The sequence below is a fragment of the Salmo salar genome, chromosome ssa25 (genome assembly GCF_905237065.1).
Source record: "Salmo salar chromosome ssa25, Ssal_v3.1, whole genome shotgun sequence".
Lineage (NCBI taxonomy): Eukaryota > Metazoa > Chordata > Actinopteri > Salmoniformes > Salmonidae > Salmo > Salmo salar.
The window spans coordinates 6,383,128-6,404,517 of NC_059466.1; the positions used below are offsets into that span (position 1 = coordinate 6,383,128).

Consider the following 21,390-nt stretch of genomic DNA (forward strand, 5'->3'; position numbering starts at 1 on the left):
ACTCCTGCTCACTCACTCTCTTTCTCCATTCCTACCTCTCTCTCTCTCTCTTTGATCCAGAGCCAATCCCTCTGTCTCTTCCTCCCTCCCTGCATTATGCCACCCTCCCTTACTCTCTCAGCCAGTTAAAAATGTTGCCGCTCTGCAGCCCTGCATCGCTTTCAGGCTCCAGAATCGATGGCATGGATATTTTTGTGCTGCTCCTGGCAGTCGACAGACTGTATGTGTGTGTGGGTATGTTTCAAGTTTTGTTAGTCGTATGTACAGGATACACATGGAATACACAGTCCAACAAAATGCTTACTTGCAGGTTCTTTTTCGACAATGCAACAACAATAAGAAATAATACAAACATAAAGTAAATGGCTCAGTAGTATAGAGGAATAGAATAAACATGTTAGCGTAAGTATATTCAGAACAGCCTCAAATTGGCGGGATACTCTGCAAGGTGTCGAAAGCGTTCCACAGGGATGCTGGCCCATGTTGACTCCAATGCTTCCCACAGTTGTTTCATGTTGGCTGGATGTCCTTTGGGTGGTGGACCATTCTTGATACACACAGGAAACGGTTGAACCTGAAAAACCCGGCAGCGTTGCAGTTCTTGACACACTCAAACCGGTGCGCCTGGCACCTAATACCATACCCCCTTCAAAAGGCACTTAAATATTTTGTCTTGCCCATTCATCCTCTGAATAGCACACATACACAATCCATGTATGAATTGTCTCAAGGCTTAAAAATCTTTCTTTAACCTGTCTCCCCCACTGATTGAAGTGGATGTAACAAGTGACATCAATAAGGGATAATAACTTTCACATGGATTCACCTAGTCCGTCTATGTCATGGAAAGATCAGGTGTTCCTAATGTTTTGTACCACTGTGTGTGTGTGTGTGTGTGTGTGTGTGTGTGTGTGTGTGTGTGTGTGTGTGTGTGTGTGTGTGATGCTGCGGGACTTCCTCAGGCACCGTTTTAAGTAGATGTCCTGGATGTGTGGGAGCATTGTCCTAGGCATGTACTGGGCCGTCTTCACCACCCGCTGAAGGGCCTTGCGGTCATGGATGGAGAAATTCCTGTACCATGCCGTGATGCAACCAGTCAGGCCGCTCTCACTGTATTATTTGGAGAGGAACCGGGGTGGCGCCTTAGGAAGTATATGCTCTGTTGCGCCCTCTGACAAGAGTGATGGTGTTGTTGGTCCATGTCAAGTCCCCAGTGATGTGGATGTTGAGGAACTTAAAACTGCTGACTCTCTACTGCAGTCCTGTTGATGTAGATGTTTGTGCATGTGTTTGTGCGCACGTGCGTGTTTGTATGTGTTAGCATGTGTGTATGTTTGCATCGTTCTGTCGGAGTGTGAACAGATGAAATGACAGCCTACTGTGTGGTTTGCCATCCTGTACACCTGCAGACATTATAGTTAATCTATTAGGGGACCTAAACGGTGGGTCCAAGTTGTCCTTGTGATATCACATGTGGCAGTGACAAATTGTTTCATGGTTTGCTTTTTCAGAAATGTTTAGCGTATGTGCTAATGACATGTTGCGTTAGCTAATCCAAGTTTATAATTTTAAAAGGCTAATTGATCATTAGAAAACCCTTTTGCAAATATGTTAGCACAGCTGAAAAATGTGTTCTGATTAAAGAAGCAATAAAACTGGCCTTCTTTACATTAGTTGAGTATCTGGAGCATCAGCATTTGTGGGTTCGATTACAGGCTCAAAATGGCCAGAAACAAAGAACTTTCTTCTTAAACTTGTCAGTCTATTCTTGTTCTGAGAAATGAAGGCTATTCCATGCGATAAATTGCTAAGAAACTGAAGATCTCGTGCAACACTGTGTACTACTCCCTTTACAGAACGGTGCAAACTGGCTCTAACCAGAATAGAAAGAGGAGTGGGAGGCCCCGGTGCACAACTGAGGAAGAGGACAAGTACATTAGAGTGTCTAGTTTGAGAAACAGATGCCTCACAAGTCTTCAACTGGCAGCTTCATTAAATAGTACCCGCAAAACAGAAAAGTAACAGGAAATCAATCAAATCAAATTGTATTGGTCACATACACATATTTAGCAGATATTTATTCAGGTGTAACGAAATGTTTGTATTCATAGCTCCAGTGCAGTAGTATCTAACAATTCACAACAATATACACAAATCTCAAAGTAAATAATGGAATTAAGAAATATATAAATATTAGGATGAGCAATGTCGGAGTGGCATTGACTAGAATACAGTAGAATACAGTATATATATATGAAATGAGTAAAACAGTATGTAAACATTATTAAAGTTACCAGTGTTCCGTTATTAAAGTGGCCAGTGATTCCATGTCTATGTGCATAGGGCAGCAGCCTCTAAGGTGCAGGGTTGAGTAACCGGGTGGTAGCCGGCTAGTGACAGGGACTAAGTTCAGGGCAGGTTACTGGGTGGAGGCCGGCTATTGATGACTATTTAACAGCCTGCTGGCCTTGAGATAGAAGCTGTTTTTCAGCCTCTCTGTCCCAGCTTTGATGCACCTGTACTGACCTCACCTTCTGGATGATAGCGGGGTGAACAGGCCGTGGCTCGGGTGGTTAATATTTTTTTGGCCTTCCTGTAACATCGGGTGCTGTAGGTGTCCTGGAGGGCAGGCAGTGTGCCCCCAGTGATGCGTTGGGTAGACCGCACCACCCTCTGGAGAGTCCTGCGGTTGCGGGCAGTGCAGTTGCCTTTACCAGACGGTGATTCAGCTCGACAGGATGCTCTCAATGGTGCATCTGTAAAGGTTTGTGAGGGTCAAGACACATTTCTTCAGCCTCCTAAGGTTGAAGAGGCGCTGTTGCTCCTTTTTCACCACACTGTCTGTGTGGGTGGACCATTTCAGATTGTCAGTGATGTGTAGGCAGAGGAACTTGAAAGCTTTTTCCTTCTCCACTGCGGTCCCGTCGATGTGGATGGGGGCATGCTCTCTCTGCTGTCTCCTGAAGTCCACGATCAGCTCCTTCATTTTGTTGACGTTGAGGGCGTGGTTATTTCTAAAATTTCTAAAACCTGTTTTTGCTTTGTCATTATGGGGTATTGTGTCTAGATTGATGAGGATTTATCTTTGTTAATCCATTTTAGAATGAGGTTGTAACATAACCAAATGTGGAAAATGTCAAGGGGTCTGAATACTTTCCGAATGCACTGTATCTGCACATGTTTGTTTGTGCACACACACACACACTGAAAGCCAGGGAGAATTATTGCCACCTGCAATGCCAGCCACTCAGCCATTATTCAAGGCTCAATAGAGTTCATTGAAAGGGACTTTTCTAAATTGTGGTCACACATGCCTGCCTACAAGGGCTACATAAGTTAAGTGCCTCACTTGACTACTAGTGTGCCCAATGTTAGATTTGAAGCAAACACTCTCTGTAAAAGTGTCTGACAGAAGTAGCTAGAAAGTTGGAATATTGTTTGAAGGTATTACACTCTCCTTAAGTCCATTATCAAACTATAAAGCTATAAAACTGCTTTAATCCACAATACTTTAGTTAATCAAAGTTACTATTGTACTATGCAAATCAAGCTTTGTTAGAGAAAGAAAGTTATATCCTTTTCTCACAATTGAGCCAAGCTGAGTAAAGCTGTACTGTGCTGGCCTGGTTATCCGTTGTTATGACTCTCCTGTGAGGATACGAAGGATCAGGTTACAGTGAGTACGCTCTACAACATCCTCTCTCTCTCCCGCAGAGGGGGAGAGGGGTGAAGTTGGCCATTTTATGACGGTCGTAAATACCTTGTAGAAACTCTGCCTTTGGGCTCTGCAGGATTGAGGTGGAAGAAACCTTTTATTACAAGGAGAACATCAAAAGGCTGGATAATGAAACAATATTTCTGTAATCCAAACATTGGGAATGGTTTGTGGGTATTTAAAGAATAATCATGTCCAAAAGTTGCTGTTTTGTGATATCATGAAGGACGGTATAACTAAATAACTGTACCTCTACTAATGTATATGTCCCAGTTATCAGATTCACATCTAAATGTTGTGGAACTTAAATGTTTAAATATGAACTATTTGTGATGTACATAGGGCAGCAGCCTCTAAGGTGCAGGGTTGAGTAACCGTGTGGTAGCCAGCTAGTGACATGGACTTCTAAATGAGAGAATTGTTTTTCATATAAAGTCTTAACCAGTCAGTGACCACGCCCACGTCATCATTGACATTATGTTGGCGTCATAGAACGCCCCTTTTGCCAGAGTGCATAAAACCCCTTGTGAAGAATTATCATATCAGACCAAGTAGGCAGACGGTGTTGAACCTGACGTCACAAATGGTTAGAATCTACGAGACCATAAAAACGTGGAGCATGGATGCACGTTGAAATGGTAGGAATTGAAACCTCTAGAGACCAGTGCATTGCCGGTTTGTTACGGGCGTGTAAAATGGTTCTAGCTCTACATTAGACCAGAATATACATGCGGTGCAAGCTGAATACGTCACAAATGGTCAGGAACTCTCAACGAGTGAAGAAGATAACGACTACACATTCACAGTCTGCAGCTGTATATGTAAAATAGTCTAGGAAACTTGACCGAAGATGAGAAAAGAAGAACATTTCCCTATCGAACGAACATTGGTACGTCTAGAAGATCCATCTAACAGACACTCCGAGACCAACCTACTACAACTACAAAGGACATGGTGACCTCTGGTGGACAACCAGAGACTTACACAACCAGAGACTTTCTGTCAAATTACTCTCCGTAGATTAATCGAGTGTTTTCAACAGAGGGACAGCAAAGAAATACACACGTAAATATGTACATTACAAATATTTCAAATGAGCAGCCATACATGTACCAAGTATTCACATTTCCATGAGCATAGTTATCAGCTGTATGTACAGTGGAATTCCTTTGTCTCTCCCTTTCCCTCTCTTTTGAATCCACCATTTTGTGTAACAAGCCATCATATCCTCTCTAGGCTAGGAGGGACGAATTCGTCCCACCTACGTAACAGCCACGGCTATCCTGTGGCGCGATTTTCAAAACCTTAAAAATCCTATTACTTCAATTTCTCAAACATATGACTATTTTACAGCCATTTAAAGATAAGACTCTCGTTAATCTAACCACACTGTCCGATTTCAAAAAGGCTTTACAACGAAAGCAAAACATTAGATTATGTCAGCAGAGTACCAAGCCAGAAATAATCAGACACCCATTTTTCAAGCCAGCATATAATGTCACCAAAACCCAGAAGACAGCTAAATGCAGCACTCACCTTTGATGATCTTCATCAGATGACAACCCTAGGACATTATGTTATACAATACATGCATGTTTTGTTCAATCAAGTTCATATTTATATCAAAAACCAGATTTTTACATTAGCATGTGACGTTCAGAACTAGCATACCCCCGCAAACTTCCCGGGAATTCGCTAACATTTTACTAAATTACTCACGATAAACGTTCACAAAAAGCATAACAATTATTTTAAGAATTATAGATACAGACCTCCTCTATGCACTCGATATGTCCGATTTTAAAATAGCTTTTGGTGAAAGCAAATTTTGCAATATTCTAAGTACATAGCCCAGGCATCACGGGCTCGCTATTTAGACACCCGGCAAGTTTAGCACTCACCATAATCATATTTACTATTATAAAAATGTCATTACCTTTTGTTGTCTTCGTCAGAATACACACCCAGGACAGCTACTTCAATAACAAATGTTGGTTTGGTCCAAAATAATCCATCGTTATATCCGAATAGCGGCGTTTTGTTCGATGCGTTCCAGACACTATCCGAAATAGTAAAGAAGTGTCACGCCGCTTGGCGCAATTCCTGACAATAAAATTCAAAGTATTCCATTACCGTACGTCGAAGCATGTCAACCGCTGTTTAAAATCAATTTTTACATCATTTTTCTCGTAGAAAAGCGATAATATTCCGACAGGGAATCTCCTTTTCGGCAAACAGAGGAAAAAATCCCAAAGGCGGGGCGGTCGGGGTCATGCGCATAAGCTAGTGTCTCTTGATGGGCCACTTGAGAAAGGCGATAATGTGTTTCAGCCTGGGGCTGGAATGACGACATTCTGTTTTTTTCCCGGGCTCTGAGAGCCTATGGAAGACGTGGGAAGTGTCACGTTAGAGCAGAGATCCTTAGTAAATGATAGAGATGGAAAAGAAGTTCAACAAATGGTCAGACAGGCCACTTCCTGTAAAGGAATCTCTCAGGTTTTGACCTGCCATTTGAGTTCTGTTATACTCACAGACACCATTCAAACAGTTTTAGAAAATGTAGGGTGTTTTCTATCCATATGTAATAAGTATATGCATATTCTAGTTTCTGAGTAGGAGTGGTAACCAGATTAAATCGGGTATGTTTTTTATCCAGCCGTGTCAATGCTGCCCCCTAGCCCTAACAGGATATCAGGTTAGTCCACTAGGAACTTTTCATTGCATTATGTAGTAATCAATGTGTATTCTATCCTGTTTGTCTGTTTATGTAATTCTGTGTAATTAGAAAGTTAGTAAATAAATAATTAAGCCAATTTGTGTATTGCTGATTCATCATAGAGACTAGGGTTCGTGCAGATTTATAGGACATTACGACGTTCAGAATGAGACTGAGATATGAGTTAATTTTTATCAACTTCGCTAGGGCCGGCGGGACGAAATCGTCCCACCTACGTAACAGCCAGTGGAATCCTGTGGCGCGTTATTCAAATACCTTAGATATGATATTACTTCAATTTATGAAAAATATGACTATTTTACACAATTTTAACCTGTTTAGGATAGGGGGCAGTATTGACACGGCTGGATAAAAAACGTACCCGATTTAATCTGGTTACCACTCCTACCCAGTAACTAGAATATGCATATACTTATTACACATGGATAGAAAAGGGGGCAGTATTGACACGGCTGGATAAAAAAACGTACCCGATTTAATCTGGTTACCACTCCTACCCAGTAACTAGAATATGCATATACTTATTACACATGGATAGAAAACACCCTAAAGTTTCTAAAACTGTTTGAATGGTGTCTGTGAGTATAACAGAACTCATTTGGCAGGCAAAAACCTGACAAGGTTTCAGGCAGGAAGTGGCCTGTCTGACAAGGTGTCGTTCTTCTTGTCTCTGTTTATTGAAGAGTGAGGATCTTAGCTGTCCCGTGACACTTCCTACGGCTGCCATAGGGTCTCAGAAGGCGGCAAAAAGCTGAATCGTGGCTTTGCAGGCTCTGGCTGAAACAAAGTAGCGCGTTTGGGTAGTGGCTGGTTACAGTACTGTGAGACTCAGGCGCGTGCCCGCGTCGACCGAAAGCTTTGTTTACTTTCCTCAGTTTAGCTAAATGGACATTCCCGGTCGGAATATTATCGCTTTTCTACGAGAAAAATGGCATAAAAATGGATTTTAAACAGCGGTTGACATGCTTCGAAGTAGGGTAATGGAAAATTTAAAAAAAAATTGTCACGAATTGCGCCATGCGCACGAACCTGATTTACCATTTCAGATAGTGTCTGGGACGCACGAACAAAACGCCGCTATTCGGATATAACGATGGATTATTTTGGACCAAACCAACATTTGTTATTGAAGTAGCAGTCCTGGGAGTGCATTCTGACGAAGACAACAAAAGGTAATCAAACTTTTATAATAGTAAAGCTGATATTGGTGAGTGCTAAACTTGCCGGGTGTCTAAATAGCTAGCCCGTGATGCCTGGGCTATGTACTTAGAATATTGCAAAATGTGCTTTCACCAAAAAGCTATTTTAAAATCGGACATATCGAGTGCATAGAGGAGTTCTGTATCTATAATTCTTAAAATAATTGTTATGCTTTTTGTGAACGTTTATCGTGAGTAATTTAGTAAAATGTTAGCGAATTCCCCGGAAGTTTGCGGGGGGTATGCTAGTTCTGAACGTCACATGCTAATGTAAAAAGCTGGTTTTTGATATAAATATGAACTTGATTGAACAAAACATGCATGTATTGTATAACAATGTCCTAGGGTTGTCATGTGATGAAGATCATCAAAGGTGAGTGCTGCATTTAGCTGTCTTCTGGGTTTTTGTGACATTATATGCTAGCTTAAAAAATGGGTGTCTGATTATTTCTGGCTTGGTACTCTGCTGACATAATCTAATGTTTTGCTTTCGTTGTAAAGCCTTTTTGAAATCGGACAGTGTGGTTAGATTAACGAGAGTCTTGTCTTTAAATAGCTGTAAAATAGTCATATGTTTGAGAAATTGAAGTAATAGGATTTTTAAGGTTTTGAAAATCGCGCCACAGGCTGCAAGTGGCTGTTACGTAGGTGGGACGAATTCGTCCCGCCTAGCCCATAGAGGTTAAAGATAAGACTCTCGTTAATCTAACCACACTGTCCGATTTCAAAAAGGCTTTACAACGAAAGCAAAACATTAGATTATGTCAGCAGAGTACCCAGCCAGAAATAATCAGACACTCATTTTTCAAGCTAGCATATAATGGCACATAAACCCAAACCACAGCTAAATGTAGCACTAACCTTTGATGATCTTCATTAGATGACAACCCTAGGACATTATGTTATACAATACATGCATGTTTTGTTCAATCAAGTTCATATTTATATCAAAAACCAGCTTTTCACATTAGCATGTGACTAGCATTCCCACCAAACACTGCCGGTGAATTTACTAAATTACTCACGATAAACGTTCACAAAAAGCATAACAATTATTTTAAGAATTATAGATACAGAACTCCTCTATGCACTCGATATGTCCGATTTTAAAATAGCTTTTCGGTGAAAGCACATTTTGCAATATTCTCAGTAGATAGCCCAGCATCACAGGGCTAGCTATTTAGACACCCAGCAAGTTTAGCACTCATCAAAGTCAGATTTACTATAAGAAAAATGTTATTACCTTTGTTGTCTTCAACAGAATGCACTCCCAGGACTTCTACTTCAATAACAAATGTTGGTTTGGTCCAAAATAATCCATTGTTATATCCAAACAGCGGCGTTTTGTTCGTGCGTTCTAGACACTATCCTAAAGGGTAAATAAGGGTGGCGAGCATGGCGCAATTCGTGACAAAAGAATTCTAAATATTCCATTACCGTACTTCGAAGCATGTCAACCGCTGTTTAAAATCAATTTTTATGCCATTTTTCTCATAAAAAAGCGATAATATTCCGACCGGGAATCTGCGTTTAGATAAACGGACAAAGGAAAAGAAAGCATTCGGTCGAAGCGGGCACGCGCCTAAGCCCATAGTACTCTGATTGGCCACTTGCCAAAAGCGATAAAGTGTTTCAGCCAGAGCCTGCCTCAATATCGTTCAACTTTTTCCCGGGCTCTGAGACCCTATGGAAGCCGTAGGAAGTGTCACGTTATTGCACAGATCCTGAGTCTTCAATAAAAAGAGCCAAGATGAAACACTACTTCTCAGACAGGCCACTTCCTGCTTGAAATCTTAATTATAAAGCCAATAAAAAGCCAATAATTATATGCATATTCTAGTTACTGGGCAGGAGTAGTAACCAGATTAAATCGGGTACGTTTTTTATCCAGCCGTGTCAATACTGCCCCCTAGCCCTAACAGGTTAAAATCAATTTTTATGCAATTTATCTCGTAAAAAAGCGATAATATTCCGACCGGGAATCTCCGTTTTGGTAAATAGAGGAAAAAAAAGAAAGACGGGGGCGACCAGTGCACGCGCCTAAGCCCACTGTCCCTTGATCGGCCACTTGACAAAGGCGATAATGTGTTTCAGCCTGGGGCTGGAATGACAACATTCAGTTTTTTCCCGGGCTCTGAGAGCCTATGGGAGCCGTGGGAAGTGTCACGTCACCGCAGAAATCCTTTGTTTTGGAAAGAGATGTCAAAGAAAGCCAATAAATGGTCAGACAGGCCACTTCCTGTAAAGGAATCTCTCAGCTATTGCCTACCATATGAGTTCTGTTATACTCACAGACACCATTCAAACAGTTTTAGAAACTTTAGGGTGTTTTCTATCCATATCTAATAAGTATATGCATATTCTAGTTACTGGGTAGGAGTAGTAACCAGATTAAATCGGGTACGTTTTTTATCCGGCGGTGTAAATACTGCCCCCTAGCCCTAAGAGGTTAACTACTTCTGGTTGCTCCAGTCAGCACAGGTAATCCTCATAGTAGCCTGATGGATTGTTAATGAAGACAGTTTGATATGGCAATCATAACTCACATACGCATCAGGTTGAAGTTAGGGGTGCAAGCAATGTATTCCTATGGGGAGAGATGTCAATGCAAACTGTTAACAGTTAAAACAGTGTGTTTTCTTTTAAGGGTTAATTCCACACGGTCAAGCTTAGGTTTGCACAGATCGGGAGGACCCTAGGAACGTTCTTGTGGTTGAATTATGCTTCTAGCCTTAACGGTTCTGCCGCTGTCACCCAAAAGCACCTCAAATTTAGGTCAGGCTTCATTTTGGGCCTACTTTTTTGCACAGTCGCTGCGGTTAGACCGAGCGAGCTAGGTCAAGTGGGGCATCTCCTTGAACTCGGCACTGCCTAGAGACTATGGTGATTCCATTTGTTTCCCTTGCTGTGATGATTTAAGCCTGCACATTTCTGGATTTCAGCCCTATTTGATGGTAAAGTTCATACTTCCCCTTTAGGATATGAAGAGGACCATTCAATCTTTTCATGTTGATATCTGTAGAGGTACAGGTGACCTTGAACACATGGCAAAATAATTTTGAAAATTGCCTGCACAGAACCAGAGTTAGAGCATAAACTGTAAACCCATGTTATCCTTAGGGAGAAACTTGGATGTGTCAGACTACATGAACCGGCACACGCAGCTAGAATTACTCTGTGGCTTATCCACCCCAACCTGCCCCCTGAAGAGCCCATCGAAAACGGTGTGTCTCTGTGTGACCTAGAGGCCGCAATATGTCCATAGCATCATTATATCACTACTAGTCATTCTTCATTCCGAGGCTACTATTTGCATGGTCGCTGCGGTCAGACCGAGCGAGCTACCGTCAAGTGGAGGATCTCCTTGATCTCGGCACGGCCTAGAGACTATGGTAATGCCATTTGCCAACACTTTTAATGTTGATTTCAGCATGTACATTTTTGTGAGGTTCATCACTGTTTAAACTTAATGGACATATACCTGAGTTGTAGTCAATGAACAGCATTCTTACATACTGTAGGTATTCCTCTTGTCCAGATGGGATAGGGCGGTGTGCAGTGCAATGGCGATTGTATTGTATGTGGCTATATTGGGGCGATATGCAAATTGTAGTGGGTCAAGGGTGTCAGGTAAGGTGGAGGGGATATGATCCTTAACTAGCCTCTCAATGAACTTCATCTATCAACCTTGTACTGCTGCGCTCCAGTTTTACCAGCACGCCCTGCTCCAACAGTCCAAACCTGGAAAGCCTACAGAAAGCTGCACAAGGTGAAAACCTGTAAGGCAGAGGGCCCTGATGAAATCCCAGGCAGACTAATAAAGGAGTCTGCATATGAATTGAGTGAACCACTGGCTGATATTCTTGGCCTGTTTCTACGAGAAGGACATCCTGATGAATGGAAAGAAGATAGTGGGCCCTTTACCATAAACCAAGTCACCCTCCATCAGTGAAATATGGCCTATCTCATTAACCTCTCTCCTGAGCAATGTAGCTAAGAGCTTTATCACTTAGCGATATCCTACCCCAAATTAACTCAACAGAACGGATGTCTACAAGGCCGGTGAACCACACACTGGTGGATATAACCAACGAGCTCTTCAAGTCCCAGGATAAGAATGGTTGACCACCTACTTCAGCAAAGCCTTCTAACGTGTCTGCCACAACCTTGCCATCAACAGGATGTTAGACCTCCAGCTTCGACCATCCCTCGCCATATGGATAGACAACTTCCTCTCTAAGGCTGCCTTTATACAGGCAGCAAATTCTGATATTTTTCCACTAATTGGTGTTTTGACCAATCACATCAGATTTTTTCACATTAGATATTTTTCAGAGCTGATCTGATTGGTCCAATTAGTGAGAAACATATCAGAATTGGGCTGCCTGTCTAAATGCAGCCAAATAGACACTAGTTTGTGAGGTATCATGGTGTGCTGTCGAACAGTGTCAGTATATTTTGTGGCCTACCTCAAGGAACTCTGCTTGGCCTGCTGATTTTTATTGCATATGTAACAATGTTTTTTCCGTCCATCTCCTTACTTCAACAACTGCCTCCTACAAAGCATTGTTACCTATCAGCTACTTCAAGATGACCTAACAACTACTTCAAGGTCTCAGAGCGAGTGACGTCACCGACTGAAACGCTACTAGCATGCACCACTATCTAGCTTGCCATTTCACACTGGTTATTCTCGCCCCCTTTGATCTCCTCAATCTCGGCAGCAACCGGGCAGAGCACAACTGAGTGATCCAGGTCATGGCACCGTCCCTCTCCTTGCCCCAACCTGGGCTCAAAACAGAGACCCTCTGAACACAAACAACTGCCTCTCACGAAGAATCATTACCTATTGCTCCACAAAAGCCACTGCTCTTGCAGAGCAAGGGAAACAACTACTTCAAGGTCTTCGAGCGAGTGACATCACCAATTGAAACGCTACTAGTGCGCACTGCTAACTAGCTAGCCATTTCACACAGGTGACACATATCAACAGTGTAGCCAGGCTAACTGCAGTCAAACAATGGAAGCTTGTGGATCACCTTCCACCATCAAAGAAGACCTGGTTGACCTAGAAGTGGTCGGTGGGGAGCCACATGGTCTGCACCCTAAAAAGTGCAAAGTGCTCCACCCGTACTACCCCACCAGTCTATTAACAACACAGAACTCTAGAAAGTTGAGGTATCAAGATCAAAGGAAATCTAAAATAGTTGACACAGGTAGAGAACGTCTGTTCCTCCTCCGATGCCTGAAGTACTTCCACATCCATAAGAAGGACCTGGTAAGAGTATTTCTAACCTACATCCAACCAGTGGTGAAATATGCTGCCCCAGTGTGGCATGCAGGGCTAATCAAGAGACAATCCGATACCATCGAGACTGTCCAAAGAAAAGCAGTTTGTATCATCATTGGTACAGACGACACCTCCTACTCAGATGCATGCATCCTTTAAGGATCTTGAGAAACTTCTTTAATCCGATCCTTACCACTATATGCTCCCACCCCAACAATCGTTTGTGAGCCTATACCAGACCCACTCCTCAACTAAACTGGAACTGATCCACTGCAGGACTGTGCATTTCCATGGCAGCATCATCCCAACCATGGTTTGCCTGCTGAACAGTTGATGAGGAACATTTATTGTATTTAGTTAGTAATACCAATTTTAATATTCAAATGTAAGTTGTACTCACAATTCAGCATGTTGCTGCCTTTTGTACAATGTCCTGTTAAAAAATTTAAATAAAAATATTCTCTCAATAAGGCTTGTATGTAATAATTCATACTGTATTATGTGGAGAGGGGAGATGGATTTATCTGACATAGAGATGCATAATGTAGTGATCTGACCATAACCTTTACCTCTGCTCTCTTTCTGCAGTGCAACAATGACTACGTCCCCGTGTGCGGCTCCAACAATGAGAACTACCAGAACGAATGTTATCTACGCAGGGATGCCTGCAAGCAGCAGTCTGAAGTGCTGGTGGTGTCAGAGGGCTCTTGTCCTGTCGGTACGTAGCCTACGCAGCATCTTAAGGATGGACATATACATAGGTCCATAGATGCATACATACAGTTGAAGTCGGAAGTTTACATATACCTTAGCCAAAGACATTTAAACCAGGTTTTTCACAATTCCTGACATTTAATCCTAGTAAAAATTCCCTGTCTTAGATCAGTTAGGATCACCACTTTATTTTAAGAATGTGAAATGTCAGAATAATAGTAGAGAGAAGGATTTATTTCATTTTTATTTCTTTCATCACATTCCCAGTGGGTCAGAAGTTTACATTCACTCAATTAGTATTTGGTAACATTGCCTTTAAATTATGTAACTTGGGTCAAATCTTTCGGGTAGCCTTCCACAAGCTTCCCACAATAAGTTGGGTGAATGTTGGTCATTTACACACACTATTTACTTCAGTTCTTTGCACCCTTTCATTGTGAGGTATTGTTTGTTTTGATACACATTTCTATTCAGAGCTCTGTTTTTTTCCCGTATTAGTCCTCCTGTGTACCGTAGTTTTGGCCATCCTCGCTGGTGATGCCTTTTTAAGATGTTGTAATTTAATTTAACCAGGCAAGTCAGTTAACCTGTTGGGTCTAGGGGGCAGCATTTGCACGTCTGGATAAAAAAAATGTACCCGATTTAATCTGGTTACTAATCCTACCCAGTAACTAGAATATGCATATACTTATTATATATGGATAGAAAACACTCTAAAGTTTCCAAAACTGTTTGAATGGTGTCTGTGAGTATAACAGAACTCATTTGGCAGGCAAAACCCTGAGACATTTTCTGACAGGAAGTGGATACCTGATGTGTTGTATTGATTTTAAACCTATCCCATTGAAAAACACAGGGGTTTAGGAATATTTTGGCACTTCCTATTGCTTCCACTAGATGTCACCAGCCTTTACAAAGTGTTTTGAGTCTTCTGGAGGGAGATCTGACCGAACAAGAGCCATGGAACGGTGATGTCCCATTAGACACCTGGCGCGCTACTTCATGTTGGGTACCCTCGTTCCAATACGTTATAAAAGGCTATGCATTCGTCCACCTTGAATATTATTCATGTTCTGGTTAAAAAGGCCCTAATGATTTATGCTATACAACGTTTGACATGTTTGAACGAACGGAAATATATTTTTTCCCCTCGTTCATGACGAGAAGTCCGGCTGGCTTACATCATGTGCTAACGAGACGGAGATTTTTGGACATAAATGATGAGCTTTTTTGAACAAAACTACATTCGTTATGGACCTGTGATACCTGGAAGTGACATCTGATGAAGAGAATCAAAGGTAATGGATTATTTACATAGTATTTTCGATTTTAGATCTCCCCAACATGACGTCTAGTCTGTATCGCAACGCGTATTTTTCTGGGCACAGTGCTCAGATTATTGCAAAGTGTGATTTCCCAGTAAGGTTATTTTTAAATCTGGCAAGTTGATTGCGTTCAAAAGATGTAAATCTATAATTCTTTAAATGACAATATAATATTTTACCAATGTTTTCTAATTTTAATTATTTAATTTGTGACGCTGACTTGACTGCCGGTTATTGGAGGGAAACGATTTCCTCAACATCAATGCCATAGTAAAACGCTGTTTTTGTATATAAATATGAACTTGATAGAACTAAAAATGCATGCATTGTCTAACATAATGTCCTAGGAGTGTCATCTGATGGAGATTGTAAAAGGTTAGTGTATCATTTTAGCTGGTTTTATGGTTTTGGTGACCCTGTCTTTGACTTGACAAAACATTACACACAACTCTTGTAAATGTACTGTCCTAACATACTCTAAATTTATGCTTTCGCCGTAAAACCTTTTTGAAATCGTAAAACGTGGTTAGATTAAGGAGATGTTTATCTTTCAAATGGTGTAACATAGTTGTATTTTTGAAAAATTTGAATTTTGACATTTATTTGGATTCAAATTTGCCGCTCTTGAAATGCACCTGCTGTTGATGGAGTGCACCACAGGTGGCACGCTAGCGTCCCACCTAGCCCCAAGAGGTTAACCCCTGTGGGGCCTCCATCCCGTATGCGGGACGGACATCCAGCGAAAAATCATATCGCTATTTTTTTTTTTTAATTATATCGTTTTATAGATACACCTCTCCTGAATCGAACCACGTTGTCAGATTTCAAAAAGGCTTTACAGCAAAAGCAAAACATTAGATTATGTTAGAGGAGTATATCGTAAAAGTAGCCACATAGCCATTTTCCAACCAACCACATGCATCACAAATAACCAAAAAACAGCTAAATGCAGCACTAACCTTTGACAATCTTCATCAGATGACACACCTAGGACATCATGTTACACAATACATGCATTCTTTTGTTCGATAAAGTTCATATTTATATATAAAAACTTAACCTCTATGGGCTAGGTGGGACGCAAGCGTCCCACCCGTGGTGCACTCCATCAACTACAGGTGCATTTCAAGAGCGGCAAATTTGAATCCAAATAAATGTCAAAATTCAAATTTTTCAAACATACAACTATTTTACACCCTTTGAAAGATAAACATCTCCTTAATCTAACCACGTTTTACGATTTCAAAAAGGTTTTACGGCGAAAGCATAAATTTAGAGTATGTTAGGACAGTACATTTACAAGAGTTGTGTGTAATGTTTTGTCAATTCAAAGACAGGGTCACCAAAACCATAAAACCAGCTAAAATGATGCACTAACCTTTTACAATCTCCATCAGATGACACTCCTAGGACATTATGTTAGACAATGCATGCATTTTTAGTTCTATCAAGTTCATATTTATATCCAAAAACAGCGTTTTACTATGGCATTGATGTTGAGGAAATCGTTTCCCTCCAATAACCGGCAGTCAAGTCAGCACCACAAATTAAATAATTAAAATTAGAAAACATTGGTAAAATATTATATTGTCATTTAAAGAATTATAGATTTACATCTCTTGAACGCAATCAACTTGCCAGATTTAAAAATAACCTTACTGGGAAATCACACTTTGCAATAATCTGAGCACTGCGCCCAGAAAAATACGCGTTGCGATACAGACTAGACGTCATGTTGGGGAGATCTAAAATCGAAAATACTATGTAAATAATCCATTACCTTTGATTCTCTTCATCAGATGTCACTTCCAGGTATCACAGGTCCATAACGAATGTAGTTTTGTTCAAAAAAGCTCATCATTTATGTCCAAAAATCTCCGTCTCGTTAGCACATGATGTAAGCCAGCCGGACTTCTCGTCATGAACGAGGGGAAAAAATATATTTCCGTTCGTTCAAACATGTCAAACGTTGTATAGCATAAATCATTAGGGCCTTTTTTAACCAGAACATGAATAATATTCAAGGTGGACGAATGCATCCTCTTTTATAACGTATTGGAACGAGGGTACCCAACATGAACTCGCGTGAGCCAGGTGTCTAATGGGCCATCATCGTTCCATGGCTCTTGTTCGGTCAGATCTCCCTCCAGAAGACTCAAAACACTTTGTAAAGGCTGGTGACATCTAGTGGAAGCAATAGGAAGTGCCAAAATATTCCTCAGCCCCTGTGTTTTTCAATGGCATAGGTTTAAAGGTAATACAACACATCAGGTATCCACTTCCTGTCAGAAAATGTCTCAGGGTTTTGCCTGCCAAATGAGTTCTGTTATACTCACAGACACCATTCAAACAGTTTTAGAAAATGTAGGGTGTTTTCTATCCATATATAATAAGTATATGCATATTCTAGTTACTGGGTAGGATTAGTAACCAGATTAAATCGGGTACATTTTTTTATCCAGCCGTGCAAATACTGCCCCCTAGCCCCAACAGGTTAAAAATTAAAAAAAAATTATATATATACTCACAGACACCATTCAAACAGTTTTAGAAACTTTAGGGTATTTTCTATCCACAAGTATTAATTATATGCATATCCTAGCTTCTGAGTTTGAGTAGGAGGCCGTTTAAAATGGGCACGAATTTTTTTCAAAAATCGCTTTAGCGCCCCCTATCCTAGGGGAACGCCAAGAGGTTAATAGGCAATGTGATGAAGTTGAGTTAGCAATTCAGAATTCCACTTCCTGTTTCCATCTGTCTTGGGGTTTTGACTGCCATATGAGTTCTGTTATACTCACAGACACCATTCAAACAGTTTTAGAAACTTTAGGGTGTTTTCTATCCACAAGTATTCATTATATGCATATCCTAGCTTCTGAGTTTGAGTAGGAGGCCGTTTAAAATGGGCACAAATTTTTTTCAAAAATCGCTTTAGCGCCCCCTATCCTAGGGGAACGCCAAGAGGTTAAGAACAAATTCTTATTTACAATGACGGCCTAGGAACAGTGGGTTAACCACCTTGTTCAGGGGCAGAACAACAGATTCTTACCTTGTCAGCTCGGGGATTCGATCTAGCAAACTTTCAGTTACTGGCCCAACGCTCTAACCACTAGGCTACCTGCCTCTTTTTGCCTATTCCCTGCTTGTACTTTTGCCTATCGGATTTCCTGTCGTCAATCAACCTCTTGCCTGATCTCCCGGACTTAGTCATTAGCCTTCTCCCTGCCTGTACTGTTGCCTTTTTGGACCCCTGTGTAGACCTTCTGTCTGCCCCTGGACCCAGCTACCTGCCTCCTCCTGTGGTCCAAATAAACATTGGCTGCGCCCTGCGCTTGAAACAGCTCTCTGTCTCCCATCATATTCATTACAGAATATCTCACCAAAAACGACAGATGGATTCAACGGAGCTACAGCTACGTCTAACCCGACAGGAGAAACAAATCGATGAACCCTGCAACCTCCTTCACCAGTCCATTCCTGCTTCACCGATATCAGGTGCCACAGCCTCCTCTCGTTAATCTCCCTCCATATCAAATGCCTAATAAATACGACGGCTCCCCAAGGAAATGTCAAGGATTTCTCATGCAATGTAACCTGTACATAGACCATCACTCCACTGACCTCACCTGTGACAAAGACAGGGTGGACTTCGTCATCTCCCTACTCATAGGCAAAGCTCTGGATTGGGTCGCAGCATTGTGGGCCGCTCAAAGATCTGATCTGTCCTCTGAATCCCATTTCCACGCCCTCTTCAAGGTGGTGTTCGACCATTCAACTTCAGGTCGTCACACCGGGGACCTGTTATGTGAACTGCGACAGGGCCGTCGCTTCACCACGGAGTATGCCCTTGAGTTCCGCACCATGGCTGCCGGCAGTGGATGGAGTGAACCAGCACTCCTTACAGTCCCAATACATCCGAATGTCCATATCCATTAGCAACCTACTGGTAGACCTCAGACCTATGCATTCACCCATTGCCTGCAAGTCTTCCACGCCCCTCTCTCGTCCACCATGGTCTAATAGGCCCGAACCCATGCAAATCGGCCGCGCCCTTCTCACGCCTGCCGAGAGACATCAGAGGTTACGTGAAAACCTGTGCCTCTATTTTGGAGAGAGTAACCACCTACTCAATAGCTGTCCGATTCACCCACCATGAAGGGATAACCACAACCCCTCTACTTCCGCCTGGGTAGGCACCTCTACATTTTTGAATATTACCAAAAGGCAGTTTGGTATCCCGGCTCTTCTTTCTGCTAGTGGGATCACTCAGTTTGTGGAGGGACTAGTGAACTCTGGTGCCGCAGGTAATTTCATTGACGGACAATTGGCACAACAGTTAAGAGTCAAACTAATCCCTGTTAATCCTCCCTTTAGGATTAATACGCTGGACGGACAACCTCTCGGACAACCTCTCAACCTTCAGATTGGCCTCCTTCACTCTGAGGTCATTCAGTTAATGGTGTTGTCTTCGCCTAAAGAACCCGTCATCCTCGGTCACCCCAGGCTAAGCCTTCACGACCCTGCCATCTCCTGGCGACAAGGGGAACTGCTGTCATGGTCTCCCACCTGTTTTAAGAACGGCTTCAATCTACCCTGTCGAGCCACCTCTATAGAAGAATCGGAATCTGGCCTTCCAACCCACATCCCACCCATATATACCCAGTTCCATATTGTCTTCAGCAAGAAAAAGGCATCCATTCTGCCCACTCATCGCCCGGAGGACTGCGCGATCGACCTCCTTCCTGGGGCATCGCCCCCTAAGGTCGGATCTAACCCTTGTCCATCTCAGAGAATGAGGCTATGGACACCTATATAGAAGAGGCCCTCGACATGGGATTCATTCGTCCATCCACATCTCTGACTGCATCCAGTTTCTTTTTTGTGAAAAAAAGGATGGTAGTCTCCGTCCCTGCATAAATTACCGACCCCCTCAATGACCTTACCATCAAGAATCGCTTCCCTCTTCCTCTGATTCCGGCCACACTAGAACAAGTTGGACAGGCTACCGTCTACTCTAAACTGGACATACGAAGGGCATACAACCTGGTCCATATCCGAAATGGGGATGAGTGGAAGACTGTGTTCATCACTGCTAGGGGCCACTACGAATACCTGGTTATGCCTGGTCTCACCAATGCTCCCACAGTCTTCCAATCCTTAACCTCTACGGGCTAGTCAACAGCCAGTGTAATCCCGTGGCGCGTTATTCAAATACCTCAAAAATACAAAAACGTCCATTTTTCAAACATATGACTATTTTACACAATTTTAAAGACAAGACTCTCGTTAATCTAACCACACTGTCCGATTTCAAAAAGGCTTTACAACGAAAGCAAAACATTAGATTATGTCAGCAGAGTACCCAGCCAGAAATAATCAGACACCCATTTTTCAAGCTAGCATATAATGTCACATAAACCCAAACCACAGCTAAATGTAGCACTAACCTTTGATGATCTTCATCAGATGACAACCCTAGGACATTATGTTTTACAATACATGCATGTTTTGTTCAATCAAGTTCATATTTATATCAAAAACCAGCTTTTTACATTAGCATGTGACTAGCATGTGACTAGCATTCCCACCGAACACTGCCGGTGAATTTACTAAATTACTCACGATAAACGTTCACAAAAAGCATAACAATTATTTTAAGAATTATAGATACAGAACTCCTCTATGCACTCGATATGTCCAATTTTAAAATAGCTTTTCGGTGAAAGCACATTTTGCAATATTCTCAGTAGATAGCCCGGCATCACAGGGCTAGCTATTTAGACACCCAGCAAGTTTAGCACTCACCAAAGTCAGATTTACTATAAGAAAAATGTTATTACCTTTGCTGTCTTCGTCAGAATGCACTCCCAGGACTTCTACTTCAATAACAAATGTTGGTTTGGTCCCAAATAATCCATTGTTATATCCAAATAGCGGCGTTTTGTTCGTGCGTTCAAGACACTATCCGAAAGGGTAAATATGGGTGACGAGCATGGCGCAATTCGTGACAAGAAATGTCTAAATATTCCATTACTGTACTTCGAAGCATGTCAACCGCTGTTTAAAATCAATTTTTATGCCATTTCTCTCATAAAAAAGCGATAATATTCCGTCCGGGAATCTGCGTTTAGGTAAACAGACGAAAGAAAATAAAGCATGGGGTCGACTCGGGCACGCGCCTAAGCCCATAGTACTCTGATCGGCCACTTGCCAAACGCGATAATGTGTTTCAGCCAGAGGCTGCCTCGATATCGTTCAGCTTTTTCCCGGGCTCTGAGAGCCTATGGGAGCCGTAGGAAGTGTCACGTTATAGCAAAGAACCTCAGTCTTCAATAAAAAGAGCCAAGATGAAACACAACTTGTCAGACAGGCCACTTCCTGCATGGAATCTTCTCAGGTTTTGGCCTGCC

At 41.9% G+C, this 21,390-nt stretch overlaps 1 protein-coding gene across 1 annotated transcript in view; it reads left to right on the forward strand.

Annotated features, from left to right (window-relative positions):
• Window positions 1–21,390, forward strand: part of LOC106586066 (tomoregulin-2) — a 181,759-nt gene that overhangs the window by 41,694 nt on the left and 118,675 nt on the right. The window contains exon 3 of the mRNA XM_014172904.2: window positions 13,530–13,659. Within this exon, the coding sequence (XP_014028379.2) occupies window positions 13,530–13,659 (130 nt within the window). The remainder of the gene's footprint in view (window positions 1–13,529; window positions 13,660–21,390) is intronic.